At 36.7% G+C, this 14,464-nt stretch overlaps 1 protein-coding gene across 1 annotated transcript in view; it reads right to left on the minus strand.

Moving 5' to 3' along the window:
• The window catches only part of celsr1b (cadherin EGF LAG seven-pass G-type receptor 1b), a 53,490-nt gene that overhangs the window by 34,614 nt on the left and 4,412 nt on the right, over positions 1–14,464 (minus strand). Inside the window, exon 2 of the mRNA XM_067436328.1 lies at positions 2,788–3,426. Coding sequence (XP_067292429.1) covers positions 2,788–3,426 — 639 coding nt within the window. The remainder of the gene's footprint in view (positions 1–2,787; positions 3,427–14,464) is intronic.

Genomic DNA, 14,464 nt, shown 5'->3' on the forward strand with positions numbered 1-14,464 from the left:
GAAAAAATGCTGCCTTAAATTTTTAAGTACAGTCGAGTTGAATCATGTATAACTTTGTTTGAACTTATTTTGATGAGTTAAAGCAATATAAAAACGTGTCATAATGTATTGATCATATACATTTTTGTGAACCTTATTTGTTTTTAAATGTACAAGACTCTACAGTGACAGAATTTGCAGACAAAATTTAAAGTGGTTAAATTCTGAAACATTCCACCATATGGTTTGCTAAATGGTGACAGAAGTTTCATTCTTTATTCAATTCTTTATTAAAGGACAGTACAGGTCCTGGCATGCACTGTAAAAAAGATTGTTGGTTTAACTTAAAAAAGTAAGTAACTTGGTTGCCTTTATTTTTTGAGTTGATACAATGAAGGAAATTGGTTTAATAAATAGAAACTCTAAATATTATTGTATATGAACCTCATAAAAAATGTGATACATCATTGCATCATCACAAATAAAACACAATTACTCAATATTCTTACCAAATCTTTTAATAATATTTGAAATAAATGTTGTTGATTCTCAAAAAATGTCATTGTATTAACTCAAAGTTTTAATTTCAATTAACTCAAAATTAAGGCAACAGGTGACTTATTTTTTAAAGAATTTTTTATAGTGTGCTGATTGGTCATTCCATTAATGTTAAGCAACAACTCCACATTTTATGTCCACTAACACATATTAAGTGCAATGCAGCCTTTGAACTCAATTTCAGATCATAATTGGAAACTTGCATCCTTAACCAAACCTTCTGACCCATTCACTTGAGTAAGCTTTAGTTTTAGTTCCAACAGGACAAAGGCTTCCAGTTCTGTCCAAACTAGAAGGCTTCAGAGAGAGAGCATTGAGCACCATGTCCTCTTTGCTTAGTGATTCCAGGCAGGCCGCTATGCTCACTGACCCTGACTAACCTTTGTTCATGCTTTAAAGAATCAGGACCACAGCCAAACAACAGAAGAACAATGAAAGAGCCCTGGTGGTCTGTAAGACACCTGTTATGCTCCACTAGCTTCATAAAGTGTCATGAGATCTGGGGTGAACCGATGTTGGAAGATGCTGCAAGCAAAAGTGACATCCTCCACATTGTTACAGGTAGATGTTTGCCAGAGGGTTCATTTAATGTTTATCACAATAAATGATTCTGAGTTTGTGTTAAGGGCATCATATTAAGATTCAATTCATGAAAAACATTTAGCTGACTGCTTAGACTGCTTAACTCTATATTGCAATAAAACCTACAATTTTTGTTTCCTGAGTGTTTTTATAAGCTATCTATCTTTACATACATTTGCTCTCACCTGACATAGACACACCCGTAGCACAGGACACAGAAACAAGCTGATAACAATCTTTCCAAAAATCCATCACTATCCCGACAAATGCAGGAGCTGCGGAACAAACATTTGAGGTTTGCTTGGAAGACTTTACCTTGTTGCGCTTGTAATCCTGTATCTCTGATTCCAGGCCAGCTCGGTGTGCACACTATTGTGTATCTGCCATTACCTTGACAAGATCTGGGCCCAGAGGAACTATGTCGACTGGGACAAACAAAAGAGGTTCCAAAGAGGTAATGATCAAAACGTCGGTCAGATAATCCCTCATTTCTGAGGAATTACAGGGATATATTACTCTGTAATGAGAGAAACCCATGAGAGGAACTACAGAGGCGACTGTCAACACCTCTAGTTATGACCACATACTACCCGAGGGCTTGAGAGGGCAGAGGTTCACTACTCTTTACTGTAGTTCAGAAACCTGAGCTGACAAACAGACAGAAGCTGTCAAAGTGAATGATCCAGTGCGGGAACTCCGAACCTCAGGACTGAGGGTCTGGATACAATTCCTTCTGTCAGACTTATACAGGATAATTCCTTCCAACAAGAGTGTTTCTCCATTCAAGTTATGACAGAGACAAAACTAATGATGCTCCCACCAGTCTGAGGAACTGAGAAGACGACAATTTGCAACCAATTTGGAATCCTCCATACTATATCAAAACACAGATAATTGATATCCACTATGTTTCCAAAGGCACACATTACTATTAGCCCAACTACTGCTTGGATTTGGGTTAGGGCCAAACCCCTAGCCCTAAGCATTAAACGTCAGCTCGCAACTTTTTGACATGAATGATACCTCAAATCATGCAGTTTGTTGAGAAGATGTGTGGCATTACTTTTTTAGGCAATCAGACTTGAAATTTCCACTTGGCCAGCAAAGAAATGGGTAAAAAAAAATATTCAGAATTCATTTGACAATGCTCTAAATTAAATTAAATTAAATTCCTGAATTTGAATAATAGCAGCCAAGAGGATACAATTCGATTTTAAATGCAAAAAATATTTTAAATGATTTGAGTGAATTTAAAAAAAAGAAAATGAAAGAAATACATATAACCTTAATGTTTAGCTTAAACAAGCAATGACAGACAGACAGACAGACAGACAGACAGACAGACAGACAGACAGATAGACAGATAGACAGATAGACAGATAGATAGATAGATAGATAGATAGATAGATAGATAGATAGATAGATAGATAGATGGATGGAACAACTACCAGAACACCCAAGCAACCAGCTAGCAACCAATCAAAACACCTAAGCAACCACATAACATCAACCTAGCAACCCCTCTTAACACCTTAGAATTGTGGCACCATTCAGATTTTCTTCTGACAATATAACAAATCCAGTTAGAAAATATAATTTGACATTAACTCTGGAACACTTAATCAAATAATAAATAAAAAAAAGAGAGCATAATTAACAGATACTGACCTGTAAAATCTTGCGGGCAATCACAAGTGTATCCCCCCTCTCGGCTGCGGCACTTCCCGTTGTTCTGGCATGGGCCTGAGTAACAAAGGTCCACCTCCGTCTCACAGTAGTCTCCAGTGAAACCATCAGGACATCGACACCGTAACCCATTCACGGGGTGTATGGGCCTGAAAAGAACCGTGTTGGATGCCACGAAGGGAGCCGTACTGTCAAACTTCAGAACGGCTACACACTTCATGTAGTTCTCACAGGGCTCACGCAGACAGATATTATCATCAAACGGCAGGACGCGCTGAGTTGAGATTAACGTCAACAAGGTGCGGTTAAGGTACAGCTGCTCCTGCAGCTCCTCTGAAGGGAAATAACGTCCCGGAGCTCCACCCGGGAGCAGGGCAGAGAAAGTGACGTTGAGAATGCTGCCGCTAACATCTGTATCATTTTGGACGTTGAAGACAAAGATGCCATCAGGGCTGGTGGACAGGACTGCGGCTACACCTTCTGTAAAGAGTGAGAGCAGAGGGGAGAGAAAACGCTCCTGAGACATGTTCTCCAGACGAACGGTGATGCTGTTCGTCAACATGTCATCCGTAATGATGGTCACACGTAGGGTGCAGAAGGCTGAGACCTGGTGGAGTCCATCTGTGAAGACACAACGGTACATTGAGGGCCTTGATTAATATTTAACCCAAAATGAATGCCATAGCGGGAGCTGGCAGGTGGTTAGTTTACATTCTTTTGAGTGAGATGAACTTTAAGAACATGCTTGAACATGGAGCTCAATTCATGTTTCAATGTGATTGTTCACCAAACACTTCTACCTTGTTTTATGATCACTATTCACGCTGTTTGAACAGCAATATAACCAGCTTCCTGTCAAGAAAAGCAATACATCAGTGGTGACCTCAAAAAGTCCTCAAAAAGTTTGGAAGGTTTGTTGATTAAAATGTTTTTACAAGGAAAAATATAAATATATTATTCTGATACATATTTAAATAAAAAAATGTATATACACTATATTGCCAAAAGTATTGGGATACCCCTCCAAATCAGGTGCAATGATGTTCCAATCACTTCCATGGCCACAGGTGTATAAAATCAAGCACCTAGGCATGCAGACACTTCTACAAACATTTGTGAAAGAATGGGTTGCTCTCAGGCGCTCAGTGAATTCAAGGGTGTTAGGTTGCCAGTCTTGACACCTGTGTAACAAGTCCATTCGTGAAACTTCCTCACTACTAAATATTCCCAGTCAACTGTTAGTAGTATTATAACAAAGTGGAAGCAACTAGGAAACTCAGCCACGAAGTGGTAGGCCATGTAAAATCACAGAGTGGGGTCAGTGCATGCTGAGGTGCACAGTGTGCAAAAGTCCCCAACTTTCTGCAGAGTCAATAGCTACAGACATCCAAACTTCAGATTAGCTCAAGAAAAGTGCGTAGAGAGCTTTATAGAATGTGTTTCCATGGCCAAGCAGCAGCATCCAAACCTGACATCACCAAGTGCAATGCAAAGTGTTGGATGCAGTGGTGTAAAGCACACTGCCACTGGTCTCGAGAGCAGTGGAGACGTGTTCTCTGAAGTGAACAATCACGTTTCTCTGTCTGGCAAATCGATGAATGTGTCTGGGTTTGGCAGTTGCTAGGAGGACAGTACCTGCCTGACTGCATTGTGTGTAAAGTTTGGTGGAGGGGGGATTATAGTGAGGGGTTGTTTTTCAGGGGTTGGTCTTGGTTCCAGTGAAAGGAACTTTTAATGCATAAGCATATCAACACATTCGGGACAATTTCATGCTCCCAACTTTGGGGGAACAGTCTGGGGATGGCCCTTTCCTGTTCCAAAATGACTGCGCACAAGACTGCAAAGCAAGGTCCATAAAGACATGGATGACCGAGTTTGGTGTGGTGGAAGTTGACTGGCCTGCACAGAGTCCTGGCCTCAACTTGATAGCCTTCTCGTGTGCCTGACCTCACAAATGGGCTTCTAGAAGAATGGTCAAAAATTTGTCCTAAAACTTTTGGAAATATACTGTATCTGATACTATAAAAATACTGAAAAATGTATATTTAATACTGATTGTATTATTATCATTATTATTATTATTAGTAGTAGTAGTAGTAGTAGTAGTAGGGGTGTAACCCTGGCATCCTGGCCAAATTTGCCCATTGGCCTCTGTCCATCATGGCCTCCTAATCATCCCCATATCCTGACTGGCTTCATCACTCGGTCTCCTCTCCACCAATCAGCTGTTGTGTGGTGAGCGTTCTGGCGCAATATGGCTGCCGTCGCATCATCCAGGTGGATGCTGCACATTCGTGGTGGTTGAGGAGATTCCCCTCTTCAATGTAAAGCGCTTTGAGTGCCTTGAAAAGCGCTATATAAATCGAACACATTATTAGTAGTAGTGATAGAAGTAGTATTTACAATAAAAATAATACTACTGTTACGATAAATAGACAAATGAATTAATTGTATGATTGCTATTATTGTTAATATTATATTTATTTATACAAGAAAAATATAAATAACTTATTCTGATACTTATTTAAATACAATTATGTTATATATCTAATATTATAAAAATATAACAAAAAATAAAAGTACACTATTATTATTACCATATATATGTGTATATATATATATATATATATATATATATATATATATATATATATATATTATATATATATATATATATATATATATATATATATATATAATTACAATTTATTTATAATGAAATAAAATAAATACATAAAAATGCATATAATTGTTGTTAATATTATTAGTATTTTTATTTTATTTAATGTGGGGCCATTGAAAATGTTGAAGGAGCAAATAAAAATATTTGTTAACTACTTGCAGCAGAAAAAAAAATCCACCTTCCTTTTCATTCATCCCCATTTATCATTACCAAATATTTAAGAGCAAAAGTGTCTGAGCATTGTGTTGTACATCTGGCCACTGTGTCACATTTGCGCTGTCCTTTTGTTTGACAGGCATTGTTCATGGCCCAATGTATTCTCTAGTACCAATTGCGGACTCCTAGTGTAAAGGGCCCCTGTGTCATGTGAATGGAGAGAGCTATAATTGCAGGACAATGAGGACATGTTTCCACTCTGTTACACTGTCTTTTCACATACTGTCAAGCTAAGACAGACACGCAGTTGCAGACACAACAAGGAGTTTCCCTCTCCTCACGCAGACACATTTGCACATGCACACAAAAATGCCACGCATACACATTAAGTTATATAAATGCATACTTCACACGCACAAACAATGTTTGAACAGCTAAATTCAGGTCTCCAATTGAAAAATCAAAATTTTTCAGTTGCCCAATTGAATTTCTGTGAATTAAATTGCATAAATTCACAGAATTTCAATTCGGCCAACTGAAAATTTTTGATGTGATCAGTCACTAGAAAATTTTCAATTGGAGACATTATTATTATTATTATTATTTTTATACAGTGTATTGGAATCAAAGTGTATCACTATTCTCGTTGGTGTGCCATTTAAACAGTTAAGTTTAACAAATATCACCTTTCTTATTCCCATTATATATTATAACTTATAACTATTATAAATTATTATATAATTTTTAAATAGCATAGCATCAAAAATATAAAAAATGTGCAATATTAGTGATCATAATAGGTATTGGTAATTTTAAAAATATATTTCCTTTTTACTGTGGAAAATATTTTGACACTAATGATTTTGATTAATGCAATTAATTAAATTAAATTGTGTAATTGATTGACAGCATAAAAATTATTTCAATCTTTATGCATTATTAGATTAAATATGTAGTGTTCTGGCAAGCTTGCAATCTTGGCAAATCCACAATGTGTCACATACTAACCACAGTTTTCCCATAGGTTTCTGTGAGGGGAACGGCTTATAACAGGTCACATCCTGCACCATTGTGTTCATAATACTCAATAATCCCATAAACTACTTAACTAAGTTTCTTTTAAAGATGCTTAGTAAACTTTGCTAAATCATGCCCGAAATCTGATCCTCATATAGAGAAGGCAGTAATGTACATGCTAAGTGGTTTCCTGTTTTTTTGTCTTTTCTTTAATGAGGTGTGCAATAAATCCCAACTTTGGCCACTCTGAAATGCATTAAGTCTCCTTCTTTGTTGACTCTCTTACCAGTAATTGCTATACATAACAAACACTGTGGCATATGATAAAATATTACAGAGACACTTTACATTAGACCATAGTGCAGATGAAAAGTGATCCAAGCACTTTAAATTTGCAGACAGAACTACAGCAGTTCATTATTAAAACTGTAGTTATCATCACTACTAAAATGTGTATCATACAAAAGTGAAAATGTCATTGGAATCAAACCTTAAAACTTCATAGTCGTCAAATAAGCAAAACTTAAGTTATCCCCACCAGAAAAAGTGAAGCAGGTCGTTCTGAAAATTGTACTCTTGGATCCTCTCCAGGAAAAAGCTTGTATAAAAGAACGATAAGTCTATATCAATCTGTCTATACAATCAAATAGGAATCACTGTGTTAATATAAATATCATACACAAGTGTGGGTGGCCCAGAGCAGAAACGGTACCAACTGATTCCAGCGTTCCAAGAAGAAATCAAAGCAAAACATTGTACGATCGTTCGTTTAAATGGAATAACTTAGCACTGTGTCACAGGAAGTCCAGGTTCAACTAATCCCTCAAAACTGACTGTGGCGATTATGACACTGGCAAAGTAAACTCACAATTTCACTTGGCAACAAACTCCTTTGCAAGACCACTGAGCTGTGACAGTGTTTACAGCCTCTGTAAAGAGCAAGTGTCATGTTCAGTTTTCCTTTTGCACAATCTGAGAATGAAGGCAAACACACAGAGCAGCTTTTCGGCACTGTGTTTTCCGAGGGAAAAGGCCAAACAGTCTGTGCAAAGATAATACTTCAGTGTAGTTTAAACACACACTCTAAAGACACTTACTCACAGGAGATGACCTACAAACGAACACAGTGGGAAGTTTAGAGGTTATCACCTGACTTTTAAACTGTTCTACAGCTAATGTCAACTTTGGTTTCCTGGTTACCAACTACTATGCGGATGGCATGAATCAGAAATTTTGAGTCTAAAGGCCAATGCCCATGCACACTCATGACAGCTTTTAATAATTTGTATGAGATAGCAATATTGTATTATAGCATGATATCATACTTGGCTCATATGAAAAGTACTACTTTTTTATTACAATCACGGTAACTATAGTGTAACTGTAGAATATGTATTCAGGTACAGACATCTAATATTTAGTCCTTAATGAAAAATAACACTGTATATATATATATATATATATATATATATATATATATATATATATATATATATATATATATATATATATATATATATATATATATATATATATATATATATATTTGATTTTGATATTTGAACACATTAATGACTTAAGGTCCATTACACAAAGAACGATAACTTTAAAGAAATAAAGAAACCATATTAGCTAATCCAAGCTTTATAATGGCAGTACATGGCAGCCCAAAATTTGAAGCCCAAAAAATGTATCCATCCATTATAAAAGTAATCCATATGGCTCCAGGGGGTTAATGAAGGTGAACTGATGCATTTGTGCAAGAAAAATATCTTATAAATATTTAAAACTTTGATTATGTAAAATATAGCTTTTTCCAGATTGCCTTCTGTATTCAACCTACCGAAAAAGCACAAACGTATCGCTACACTTCAGAAGACCTTTATTAACTCTCCTGGATCTGTATGGATTACATTTATAATTGATCGATGCACTTTTTGTAGGATTCAAATTTTGGGCTGCCATTTACTGCTATAATAATGCTTGGATGAGCTAGGACATTTTTTAATATAACTCAGATTGTATTCGTGTGGAAGCAGAATGTCATATACACCTAGGATGGCTTGGGGGTGAGTAAATCATGGGCTTATTTTCATTTTTGGGTGAACTATCCCTTTAAGACCAAGTTATAGTATTTTGACAATTTTGTGTGTATGTGTCTGTTCAAGCACATGGAGATGGAAAGAGGAATCATTGTGCACACAGCGCAAGTACCGAATCGATGGTGAAACTTATAAATTAATCAGCGGAACATGTGTGCTGAAACGTGAGGCCTAATGTATGAATCACGGATGAACAACGATCTGCTTAACCCCAAGTATAGTTCATCTGATGGCAAAAGCCATGGTTAATAATAGTTAGTTATTAGGGAGAATTGGACCCTAAACTAAAGTGTGACCATAAAGGGTAACCAAAAGTCTTTCACCAAATAACTGAAATAAGACTTAAAAGATATACAGACAAAATTTATGGTTGATTGTATGGAAAAGACCAATGTGAACATTCTGATAAACGTAAGATGGGAACCCATGGGTATTGATGGCATGAGGTTGAGTAAATAATGACAGAATTGTCATATCTGGATGATCTAATGCTTTAAAAACGGAGTGTCATAGTGTGAGAATACAAAATACGGAATACAACACATCAGACTTAATTGTTTCTTTTCAGTCATCTGTCCTAAAATGCTTCTCAAAAAGCATGTGGGAACATTCATTTGGACAGCTGATTGGCAGTTGGCTTGTGCAACAGTAGCAGGGGCGGACAAAAAACTCCTGCCAAAGCATCAGTTAGCCAACGCCAAGACACATGTCCTGCTTCACCGCCAGTGGCCACAGCAACATCACAGCTAATGGCTGACCTAAATATTTGCGAAGCCGAGCCAACTGGTGCCCATCGCACAATAGGCACAGCTGAGAGAGGGGCTACTGAGTGCACAAGACAGTGAGGGCAGGGCTGCGTCCCCTTCTAAATATTCACCAAAGTTTTTGAGAGGGCTTCATATGGAAGTCAACCACATAAGGAAAAAAAAATCATGCTTTGGTAAATCATTATTATCAATTCATTACCAATTAAAAACTTTTAATAAAAATATGTGATAACTGATATGGTCCCATGTATACATAAAATCTATTATTATTAAATTATTATTATATTTTTGGTTGTTCATACATCGTGTACTGTATATAGCTATTTGTTCGTTTATACAGAAAATGTATATTTTGCTACGTTACATGCTACATTAACATTCTACGTCGCTCAAAACTTTTCAGTTTACAGTTTTGTTTGTTTCTTGCGTGTTCAACACATCTATCCTCCATTCAAGCCCTACATTCCTTCTTAAGGCCTATTAAAAGCTTTTGCCCTGGCATGGCTTGTGAGGAATGTGGGGAAGTTGCACTTTGAGAAGTTAAGTTAATGAACAAAGCTTCTTTCTAGAAAGTGCATGGTCTAAGTGCCTGATAATGGAGACCACACCTCGGCCGGCCTCCCTCATGAATCTGTTGTGATTCTTGTTAACATCATCGGTGGCAGGGCTGCTTTGATCCCTCCAGGCACATACATAAAACAGAGGGGAGCACATTGAATGGAGCCCTGCAAGGTGTGGATTTTATGGCTAGATGAATGTTGCCCAAGGCCAAGAGACACATGAAGGTCCTTCTACTTGGTTATGCATTAGCATCTGTATCGAGTATTGAAGCACTTATATAAAATATTAATCCATTATATACTTTAAAAGCCTTTATTTAAAAATGCAGCAAAATGCAGATACCACCAAATACGGAGAACGAAGAAGCTTCCGCCTTCATTACTCTGCATTAGATGAGCTCATTCAAAGCCCATCTTACCAAACATCTTACTGACCTCAAAATGTTCAACATTAGTGCAAGTTGTAGACCACTTTAATAATGCTTCATGACCTTTTTAGAGCTCAGGAGCCATATCCTGGTCATGGTGTTCTTGTAAAAGTGCAGCTTCTATGTTCTTATGAAATTCTCCTTTTATACTTAATTTAAAAAAAAATATTAAAAAAAGAAAAAGTCATGGGGGAACATGAGGGTGAGCAAATTATGACATACCTTAAATTTTTGGGTCAGTAGATTTAAAACTTTGATTTGGGAGAATTGTAATAGTTACAATAATAACAAAGATTTTGCCTCAATTGCATCATCATTTCATTTCATTGTTAAGGAAGGAATTCAGTAGCCTTAGCGTTAGAGAAGATAATGCCCAGTTTGCCCTTTGTACTCGCGCAGTCCAATGAAAAACCTCCATACACCATTCCTGACTCTTTGTCAAATAGTCTTTGGTGTCCAATGGCAACGGCTTGTCTTGAAATTAAGAACAGCTCTTGAAGAACAGTTCTCCTAAGCTTTTTTACACACTCTGTAATCATTACCACGCATTGTCTTTTGATATAAAAAATCTACTTCATGCAAGTGATGTGTTTGGGAATATTGTTTTACTGTCAGGCAGGTACACCAGTCACAACAGACTGTGCCTGACTGACAAGTTTTGTTCTGATCCATATCCGATCTCTGCTCTTTCATCAGACAGACACCAAGTGAAAGCAAAAAACTCTCTTCTTTCAGCTGTGTCCTTCCTTTAAGGTTTCAACTCACAAACAGCTTTGTCTTCACTGAGAGAAATCTGCATGTGGACAATGCCTCCCTCCTCTTCGAATTTAAGAAGCCCCCCACATTTCACCCCCTACCCTCCTTCTCACCCCACTTCACAAAAGGGGCCCGTGCTTCAACCCCCAGCTTGGCGCAAAACGCTTCACAATGCTCCCCCATTCTCCATGGTAACAACAACGGAGAGCCAGAGCTTTTCAAAACTCTTTTTCCCAGACTCCCTTCAGAGGACATCCATGAGGGAACCCAATGGGATGGTTCGTCCCATTACCAGAGGATTAAGAATGAGATCAGCTTGCATAGCGCAAGTTACCCGGCTGAAAAGATCAGCATATGCTGTGTTTTGGATGTTGGTCTCCACCAGGTTTCTTAACTAGCTTAACCAGCAAGACTTTCTTGTTCTTTTTGGTAGAAGCTACCAATTCCTTCTAAGTCAACCCCCAAAAATTTAAGGAATTGACAAATGGCCAAATTGGCCAATTTCTTTAACATATTGCCTCATATTTAGTTTTTTTTATCCAAGACATGCTTAGTTAAGCCGCATGTTTTAATGCACCACCAGGATCAGCACTAACATAATCCAGCCTGGACCTGCATTGATGGTCTATGTCACCATTAAAAGTGACCTGACCAACAGCTTGAGCCCTGCTTTTCTTCGAAAAGTTCACAAATTCCATGCATGGTTTAGATGCTTCAAAACGCTGATATGAGATAAAGATTTCATACATAAGATGATTTAGAACGTGCCGAAATAAGGATAAAGACATATGCACTGCCATCGATGGAAGAAATGTGCGCACCACACGCTTTGCATCAGCCGCTGCGTGAGATTTCACTTTCACAGACTAAAAGGGGATGGATGAAATACATCAAAGGTTCAAAAGATAAAGATGAAAAGATCAAAGATTATGAGAAGTGTCCTACCTTTAAAATAAAACTGTAGATCAAAAGTTGACTCAAGAATTAACCACAGATGGTCCTTCCCTGGCAGCTCACTCCCTCGAATTAGATATCGAATTATCACTCAAAATCCAAAAGCGCTCTAGATAAGGCTTATGAAGTGATCTTGATGCAATGTTATGAATGGAATGCACCGCTGGGGTTGAGTCAAGTTTATTGACTGAATGTAAAATGATGCAAAAAAAATGCTAGAGACGAGGAGTTATGATAGGAAAGAGAAGATCCACTGACTGATGCTGCAATGATTCATATAAATGCTTAAGATTTAAAAACTTTGTGTACTTTGTGTAACTACAGTGTACTTGCTTAAAGCTGCATTCATTTGAACGCAGAGAGCCATTTCAGCGAATAATAATGTGATTAACATGATACTGCTTTTGATTTCTTTCTTTCTTTCTTTCTTCCTTTCTTCCTTTCTTCCTTTCTTTCTTCCTTTCTTTCTTTCTTTCTTTCTTTCTTTCTTTCTTTCTTTCTTTCTTTCTTTCTTTCTTTCTTTCTTTCTTTCTTTCCAAATTAACCCACATTTTAAAAAGGAATTGAAAATGGACACATTTTGTGGAGGGAAAATGTCTTGTTAGTTCACTACAAACATATTTCCTCATATATTTCCACTGCCCAATTGTACTAAATTGAACTTATTCAATTTATTAAAAGGTATATTAAAAAGAAAGAAAAAATATATGCTTAATGTTTATAATGAACAGCAGGATTTTATTAATCATAAGCAGCATGTTTGTGTTCTCCCTCCACTGTGTACTAGGAAGCTATTTGCCTGCCCACTAAACAGCAGCACATGGCATTTTGCAGAATCAAATTAAGTGGCAGTTTGTCACTAGAACTACATGTTAGAGGGGCATCTCCACTAACTGGCTGATCCTGATCCTCTGTAAGCTGTGACAACAATTAAACAGAAGTAATCAAAACAACACAAAGCAAACTCTATTTGTACCCTGCCAACTTAGGAGTTTGAAAGCCTCTTCAATTAAACCCCAACATTTTCTTGTCAAATGTGATGAGACAAACAAGTTTTATCACTGTGAATCTATGAAAAGCTATCACTCCATGGACATCAGTTCTAATCCTGATATCACGTGCTATCTTGTTGGGACATGCAACATGGTTTTCAGCTTATGGATGAATTTCAGATATTTTAGCTTTTTTTGTTTTGTTTCATTTTTCATAAATTATTCTTGGAGCATATTACAGCCTGGGGGTGCAGAATGTGAATAAAGACTTAAAATCATAAGTCAAGTCAAACCCTCCTTTGACACATGATCAGTCACTGTCTAACAGGAAGGATATTCTGTGAGCTTTGGCTCCTGGGAAAATGTACATTAAATGTACCAAACTGACAAGTAAGAATGACATTTGATTTCTACAAGATTCAAAGGGAGAAGTGTTCACTTTAATTCATGTTAGTGCATGATAGTTGTTAGAGGGAATATGTTCTAGGATGAATCTGAGGAATGTGGGGAAAAGATACACAAAAGTTAATCTGAAAATAGTTGGAGAGTAACGAATTTAGAAACAATTACATCTCACTATAAAACCACAATTGCTGCACCGAGTGTCAGAGACTTTGATAGAGTGCAACTGTGACATTGGGGTGATTCTAAAATTGCAGATACATTTGTTCCAAAATGTCATAATTTTTTCCGCTTTTTTCAAATGGCTATATTTTTAATTGTAATAATTTGTTACTCATTGTCATGGATCACAAGATGTTACAGGCCATAACAATATAATATTTTCTATAAAAAGTGTCTTACATAGCTGAAAACCATTATTTATTCTTGTCCGAATTAGTCAGTGTATTTTTTTCCATCATGTAGCCTATCATCATCATGTATTCTTTTGGTAATATTTCATTTATCTAAAAGCCCTAAATAGTAATTTTCCTAATTCTATTAAAAATAACTTTTTTGTTATAAAAATGTGACCATAAATCTTGCGTCAATTATGTTACTGTCACCATGGTTTTAAAACAGTGGTATCATCTCCCACAACTATTTAAGATACAGGAAATGATGTCACTTTCCCTCACTGATCAGATCTGAAGCAGTGAAAGTATGTGTACTCTCTCTGAGAAAATATTTTAATTAAACAAATTCTTACACCAAGAGTTATTTTGTAAAAATGATTTAATCATGATTTCATTAGTGCCATGTGCTCTTAGTATTTATGCTAGCAAGTTTTTGGCTTAAACATT

The sequence above is a fragment of the Pseudorasbora parva genome, chromosome 25 (assembly GCF_024679245.1).
Source record: "Pseudorasbora parva isolate DD20220531a chromosome 25, ASM2467924v1, whole genome shotgun sequence".
NCBI lineage: Eukaryota > Metazoa > Chordata > Actinopteri > Cypriniformes > Gobionidae > Pseudorasbora > Pseudorasbora parva.